This window comes from Engystomops pustulosus, unplaced genomic scaffold (genome assembly GCF_040894005.1).
Source record: "Engystomops pustulosus unplaced genomic scaffold, aEngPut4.maternal MAT_SCAFFOLD_400, whole genome shotgun sequence".
Lineage (NCBI taxonomy): Eukaryota > Metazoa > Chordata > Amphibia > Anura > Leptodactylidae > Engystomops > Engystomops pustulosus.
In genome coordinates, this window is record NW_027285279.1 from 52,282 (window position 1) to 60,571 (window position 8,290).

The 8,290-nt window shown below is 51.3% G+C and overlaps 1 protein-coding gene across 1 annotated transcript; it reads right to left on the bottom strand.

Annotated features, from left to right (window-relative positions):
- Positions 1–276: 276 nt before the first annotated feature.
- Positions 277–5,686, bottom strand: LOC140111161 (progestin and adipoQ receptor family member 4-like). Its single transcript, XM_072132338.1, has 2 exons — positions 5,459–5,686; positions 277–1,107 (listed from the first exon to the last, which is right to left on the bottom strand). Exons 1-2 carry the CDS (start codon positions 5,538–5,540, stop codon positions 674–676), a joined length of 516 nt encoding a protein of 171 aa, XP_071988439.1. The 5' UTR covers positions 5,541–5,686; the 3' UTR covers positions 277–673.
- Positions 5,687–8,290: the final 2,604 nt, after the last annotated feature.

Sequence of the window (8,290 nt, forward strand, 5' to 3'; positions counted from 1 at the left end):
ACAGAGGCGCTGCATTGTGCCCGGCTCTCCTGTACAGAGTGGCTGCATAGTGCCCGGCTCTCCTGTACAGAGTGGCTGCATAGTGCTCGGCTCTCCTGTACAGAGTCACTGCAAAGTGCCCGGCTCTCCCGTACAGAGGTTCTGCATAGTGCCCGGCTCTCCTGTACAGAGTGGCTGCATACTCCACAGAACTACTCCTTCTCTGTGTGTTATGTGGAGGCTGTGTCTGTGTATAGTCTCCTCTGTGCTGATGGATTTATGTAGCGGACACAGAAGTTTTATATAAGATTTATTATTGCATTAGTGGTTGTGTCCTCGTGCGCGGTCGGTCGCTCCAGTCACCCCGGGAGGAGCAGGAAAAGGCTCCTTAATCTAGAAGACGTGTAAGGCAACTATTCCTCCCGGGGAGGTCCACGCCCTGCCCCCTATAGACTGATGTCCCCTATAGACCGATGCCCCCTATAGACTGATGTCCCCGTGACTGGGGCCGCACTATAGTGTAATACTGATATGGTAACGCCTGCTCAGGTAAGTCATTACAGTAATAAATAATGCCGCCATCTCTCTTATAGGATGCGTCTACAATAAAGTTCTACTTCAAGTTTGGTTTTGCTGGTTGCTCGTGTTTTCTGTTATGTCTATGCCTCCTGTGCTCATTAACCCCAGGCGGAGGTCATTGCAGGGGACAGGGATAGCCACTTATCCACATGAGGTCAGAGGTCACCCCCCAGTGCAGGTATAATATGCTGATCACCACCAGGACGTGCATGATTTGGTGACTGTTGCACCAGTAGTCAAATTTTCCAGGTCGTAAACGTTCGGGAAGGCGAGAAATGTTGATGATTCCTCCAAGAAGGGCCAGGCTGTCCATGAGGAGGTAGCAGCGTAGTGACGATGGATGACCAGAGCCCAGTCCGGCCCAACGCAGGTAGAAGAAGAAGAAGCGGAAGGCGGCCTGCCAAGCGAAAGAGCACAGGCGGCTGATGTTACTGTGAGCACTGACTGCACAGAAGATCACATAACTAGACAGGCCGCTGTATGCCAGGAGGGCGAGGCTCCGCGTGTACGGCCAGCACAGGAGAGTGCAGTAGATGATTGGGAGAGCACCTGCCGAGGGAAAGAACAACATGTCATTAGTACTTCCTGCTACTATGGGGGGGGGGGGGGCAATGCCTCATGTACCTGCCTAATACTATGGGAGGGGGGGGGGGCAAATGCCTCATGTACCTGCCTAATACTTTGGGGGGGGCAATGCCTCACGTACCTGCCTAATACTATGGGGGGCAATGCCTCATGTACCTGCCTAATATTATGGGGGGGGGGGGCGGGGCAATGCCTCATGTACCTGCCTAATACTATGGGGGGGGGGGGGCAAATGCCTCATGTACCTGCCTAATACTATGGGGGGGGCAATGCCTCACGTACCTGCCTAATACTATGGGGGGGCAATGCCTCACGTACCTGCCTAATACTATGGTGGGCGATGCCTCATGTACCTGCCTAATACTATGGGTGGGCAATGCCTCACGTACCTGCCTAATACTATGGGGGGCAATGCCTCATGTACCTGCCTAATACTATGGGGGGGCAATGCCTCACCTACCTGCCTAATACTATGGGGGGGCAATGCCTCACGTACCTGCCTAATACTATGGGGGGGCAATGCCTCACGTACCTGCCTAATACTATGGAGGGGCAATGCCTCACGTACCTGCCTAATACTATGGGGGGGCAATGTCTCATGTACCTGCCTAATACTATGGGGGGGCAATGCCTCATGTACCTGCCTAATACTATGGGGGGGCAATGCCTCATGTACCTGCCTAATACTATGGGTGGGCAATGCCTCATGTACCTGCCTAATACTATGGGGGGGCAATGCCTCATGTACCTGCCTAATACTATGGGTGGGCAATGCCTCATGTACCTGCCTAATACTATGGGGGCGGGGCAATGCCTCATGTACCTGCCTAATACTATGGGGGGGCAATGTCTCATGTACCTGCCTAATACTATGGGTGGGCAATGCCTCATGTACCTGCCTAATACTATGGGGGGGCAATGCCTCATGTACCTGCCTAATACTATGGAGGGGCAATGCCTCACGTACCTGCCTAATACTATGGGGGGGGGGGCAAATGCCTCATGTACCTGCCTAATACTATGGGGGGGCAATGTCTCATGTACCTGCCTAATACTATGGGTGGGCAATGCCTCATGTACCTGCCTAATACTATGGGGGGGCAATGCCTCATGTACCTGCCTAATACTATGGAGGGGCAATGCCTCACGTACCTGCTTAATACTATGGGGGGGCAATGTCTCATGTACCTGCCTAATACTATGGGGGGGCAATGTCTCATGTACCTGCCTAATACTATGGGGGGGCAATGCCTCATGTACCTGCCTAATACTATGGGTGGGCAATGCCTCATGTACCTGCCTAATACTATGGGGGGGCAATGCCTCATGTACCTGCCTAATACTATGGGGGGGCAATGCCTCATGTACCTGCCTAATACTATGGGGGGGCAATGCCTCATGTACCTGCCTAATACTATGGGGGGGGGGGCAATGCCTCATGTACCTGCCTAATACTATGGGGGGGGGGCAATGCCTCATGTACCTGCCTAATACTATGGGGGGGGGGGGCAAATGCCTCATGTACCTGCCTAATACTATGGAGGGGCAATGCCTCATGTACCTGCCTAATACTATGGAGGGGCAATGCCTCACGTACCTGCCTAATACTATGGGGGGGCAATGCCTCATGTACCTGCCTAATACTATGGGGGGGCAATGCCTCACGTACCTGCCTAATACTATGTGGGGCAATGCCTCATGTACCTGCCTAATACTATGGGGGGGCAATGCCTCACGTACCTGCCTAATACTATGGGGGGGCAATGCCTCATGTACCTGCCTAATACTATGGGTGGGCGATGCCTCATGTACCTGCCTAATACTATGGGTGGGCGATGCCTCATGTACCTGCCTAATACTATGGGGGGGCAATGCCTCATGTACCTGCCTAATTCTATGGGTGGGCAATGCCTCATGTACCTGCCTAATACTATAGGGGGGGGGGGCAATGCCTCACGTACCTGCCTAATACTATGGGTGGGCGATGCCTCATGTACCTGCCTAATACTATGGAGGGGCAATGCCTCATGTACCTGCCTAATACTATGGGTGGGCAATGCCTCATGTACCTGCCTAATACTATTGGGGGGGGGGGGCAATGCCTCATGTACCTGCCTAATACTATGGGGGGGGGGGGCAATGCCTCATGTACCTGCCTAATACTTTGGTAGTCGATCTGCTTTATGTAACTGGTGACCTCCATATTGTTGTTACGAGTCCTGCTTGATATCTCCTCCTATGTATTGTACTTGGGGCATTCCCATCTTCTTACGAGTCCTGCCTGGTTGTATCGTGCTCTTCCAGTTCTCTTCTGATCCCTGTACCTGGCCTAGTTCTCTAGTGGTCCTCCAGTCCTGTTGTGACCTTTTTTATGTGTCCTAGTTCACTAGCACTCTTCCAGCTCTGTTGCAACACATGTACCTGGCCCGGTTCTCTCATGCTCTTCAACTTCTGTTGAGGCCTCTGTACCTGTCCCGGTTCTCTAGTGGTCTTCCAGCTCTGTAGTCACCCACGTACCTGGCCCTGTTCTCTAGTGGTCTTCCAGCTCTGTAGTCACCCACGTACCTGGCCTTGTTCTCTACTCTAGTGGTCTTCCAGCTCTGTAGTCACCCATGTACCTGTCCCGGTTCTCTAGTGGTCTTCCAGCTCTGTTGAGGCCTCTGTACCTGGCCTTGTTCTCTAGTGGTCTTCCAGCTCTGTAGTGACCCATGTGCCTGGCCTGGTTCTCTAGTGGTCTTCCAGCTCTGTAGTCACCCATGTACCTGTCCCGGTTCTCTAGTGGTCTTCCAGCTCTGTAGTCACCCATATACCTGTCCCGGTTCTCTAGTGGTCTTCCAGCTCTGTAGTCACCCATATACCTGTCCCGGTTCTCTAGTGGTCTTCCAGCTCTGTAGTCACCCATATACCTGTCCCGGTTCTCTAGTGGTCTTCCAGCTCTGTAGTCACCCATGTACCTGTCCCGGTTCTCTAGTGGTCTTCCAGCTCTGTAGTCACCCATGTACCTGTCCCGGTTCTCTAGTGGTCTTCCAGCTCTGTTGTGACCCATGTACCTGGCCTGGTTCTCTAGTGGTCTTCCATCTCTGTAGTGACCCATGTGCCTGGCCTGGTTCTCTAGTGGTCTTCCAGCTCTGTTGTGACCCACGTGCCTGGCCTGGTTCTCTAGTGGTCTTCCAGCTCTGTAGTCACCCATGTACCTGTCCCGGTTCTCTAGTGGTCTTCCAGCTCTGTTGTGACCCATGTACCTGGCCTGGTTCTCTAGTGGTCTTCAAGCTCTGTAGTCACCCATGTACCTGTCCCGGTTCTCTAGTGGTCTTCCAGCTCTGTTGTGACCCATGTACCTGGCCTGGTTCTCTAGTGGTCTTCCATCTCTGTAGTGACCCATGTACCTGGCCTGGTTCTCTAGTGGTCTTCCAGCTCTGTAGTGACCCATGTACCTGGCCTGGTTCTCTAGTGGTCTTCCAGCTCTGTTGTGACCCATGTACCTGTCCCGGTTCTCTAGTGGTCTTCCAGCTCTGTAGTCACCCATGTACCTGGCCTGGTTCTCTAGTGGTCTTCCAGCTCTGTAGTGACCCATGTGCCTGGCCTGGTTCTCTAGTGGTCTTCCAGCTCTGTAGTCACCCATGTACCTGTCCCGGTTCTCTAGTGGTCTTCCATCTCTGTAGTGACCCATGTACCTGGCCTGGTTCTCTAGTGGTCTTCCATCTCTGTAGTGACCCATGTGCCTGGCCTGGTTCTCTAGTGGTCTTCCAGCTCTGTTGTGACCCACGTGCCTGGCCTGGTTCTCTAGTGGTCTTCCAGCTCTGTTGTGACCCACGTGCCTGGCCTGGTTCTCTAGTGGTCTTCCAGCTCTGTTGTGACCCACGTGCCTGGCCTGGTTCTCTAGTGGTCTTCCAGCTCTGTTGTGACCCATTCTCTGACATCTACCTGATTCATGATGTTGATGGACATAAGGTCGGTGATCTGCGGCTAGGTCTTCTCTCACCACAGTAATCGGTGAACTCAGCTCTGCACATCTGAAGCCACTATGGCAGAAAGTAATTGTCTTGTTGCCCATAGAAACCCAATAAATGCAGCTTTTATGTCGTACAGTCCACATGAAAAGTGAAAGCTGTGCTGTGATTGGTTGCTATGGCCTCCATGGCTTTCCTGACCCTGTTTCTTCATAAGTAGGTCATTACATATGAATACAGGTCCCTGTCATACGTGAGACATCTGTGTCTGAAGTGCATGAGCTGCAGTGCCAGGAAGGAGGAGAAAGCACCAGCTGTACCGCAAGGACATGACGTGCAGGATATGTGTGATGAGCACAACTTACCCAAAGTGTTTACCAGGCAGATGCCGCACATGTCCAACGTGAGGAGCTTGTGGTAGACCGGTGCCCCGCCATGGTGGTTCATGAACAGATGATAGAGCACGCTGCCCAGCTGGGGGCTGACACAGGCCAAGTAATGGACCACCCCGAGCCAAGGGACGGAGAGCTGGCGCCAGGGGATTTGTAGAGGGAGCAAGAACAAAAAGCCAAGGAGCGGGATCCCTTAAAGGACAGAAGAATATGTGATGAGAGAACTGTACTTACAGCTAACTTCATGTGAGAAGTGTGTATCCTGAGCCCAGAGCCATGTCCAACATGATCCCTCTAAGTGCACACGTCCTATCATGTCTGTAATCTGAGCCAATGCTTTACTTACTGCCTCCGATGTGCACAGTCCGGCTTGTATTTCACCAGCACCTACTATTACTATCACTTACTGTACTGCAGCTACAACCACATGAAGACCTCACATCTCTGGTGGACACTGCTCTACTATCACTTACTGTACTGCAGCTACAACCACATGAAGACCTGACATCTCTGGTGGTCACTGCTCTACTATCACTTACTGTACTGCAGCTACAACCACATGAAGACCTGACATCTCTGGTGGTCACTGCTCTACTATCACTTACTGTACTGCAGCTACAACCACATGAAGACCGGACATCTCTGGTGGTCACTGCTCTACTATCACTTACTGTACTGCAGCTACAACCACATGAAGACCTGACATCTCTGGTGGACACTGCTCTACTATCACTTACTGTACTGCAGCTACAACCACATGAAGACCTGACATCTCTGGTGGACGCTGCTCTACTATCACTTACTGTACTGCAGCTACAACCACATGAAGACCTGACATCTCTGGTGGTCACCGCTCTACTATCACTTACTGTACTGCAGCTACAACCACATGAAGACCTGACATCTCTGGTGGACACTGCTCTACTATCACTTACTGTACTGCAGCTACAACCACATGAAGACCGGACATCTCTGGTGGACGCTGCTCTACTATCACTTACTGTACTGCAGCTACAACCACATGAAGACCTGACATCTCTGGTGGTCACCGCTCTACTATCACTTACTGTACTGCAGCTACAACCACATGAAGACCTGACATCTCTGGTGGACGCTGCTCTACTATCACTTACTGTACTGCTGCTACAACCACATGAAGACCTGACATCTCTGGTGGACGCTGCTCTACTATCACTTACTGTACTGCAGCTACAACCACATGAAGACCGGACATCTCTGGTGGACGCTGCTCTACTATCACTTACTGTACTGCTGCTACAACCACATGAAGACCTGACATCTCTGGTGGACGCTGCTCTACTATCACTTACTGTACTGCAGCTACAACCACATGAAGACCTGACATCTCTGGTGGACACCGCTCTACTATCACTTACTGTACTGCAGCTACAACCACATGAAGACCTCACATCTCTGGTGGACACCGCTCTACTATCACTTACTGTACTGCAGCTACAACCACATGAAGACCTCACATCTCTGGTGGTCACTGCTCTACTATCACTTACTGTACTGCAGCTACAACCACATGAAGACCTGACATCACTGGTGGACACTGCTCTACTATCACTTACTGTACTGCAGCTACAACCACATGAAGACCGGACATCTCTGGTGGACACTGCTCTACTATCACTTACTGTACTGCAGCTACAACCACATGAAGACCTCACATCTCTGGTGGTCACTGCTCTACTATCACTTACTGTACTGCAGCTACAACCACATGAAGACCTGACATCTCTGGTGGTCACCGCTCTACTATCACTTACTGTACTGCTGCTACAACCACATGAAGACCGGACATCTCTGGTGGACGCTGCTCTACTATCACTTACTGTACTGCAGCTACAACCACATGAAGACCTGACATCTCTGGTGGACACCGCTCTACTATCACTTACTGTACTGCAGCTACAACCACATGAAGACCTGACATCTCTGGTGGTCACTGCTCTACTATCACTTACTGTACTGCTGCTACAACCACATGAAGACCGGACATCTCTGGTGGACGCTGCTCTACTATCACTTACTGTACTGCAGCTACAACCACATGAAGACCGGACATCTCTGGTGGACGCTGCTCTACTATCACTTACTGTACTGCAGCTACAACCACATGAAGACCTGACATCTCTGGTGGTCACTGCTCTACTATCACTTACTGTACTGCTGCTACAACCACATGAAGACCTGACATCTCCGGTGGTCACCGCTCTACTATCACTTACTGTACTGCAGCTACAACCACATGAAGACCTGACATCTCTGGTGGACGCTGCTCTACTATCACTTACTGTACTGCAGCTACAACTCATGAAGACCTGACATCTCTGGTGGTCACCGCTCTACTATCACTTACTGTACTGCAGCTACAACCACATGAAGACCTGACATCTCTGGTGGACACCGCTCTACTATCACTTACTGTACTGCAGCTACAACCACATGAAGACCTCACATCTCTGGTGGACACCGCTCTACTATCACTTACTGTACTGCAGCTACAACCACATGAAGACCTCACATCTCTGGTGGACACTGCTCTACTATCACTTACTGTACTGCAGCTACAACCACATGAAGACCTGACATCTCTGGTGGTCACTGCTCTACTATCACTTACTGTACTGCAGCTACAACCACATGAAGACCGGACATCTCTGGTGGACACTGCTCTACTATCACTTACTGTACTGCAGCTACAACCACATGAAGACCTCACATCTCTGGTGGACACCGCTCTACTATCACTTACTGTACTGCAGCTACAACCACATG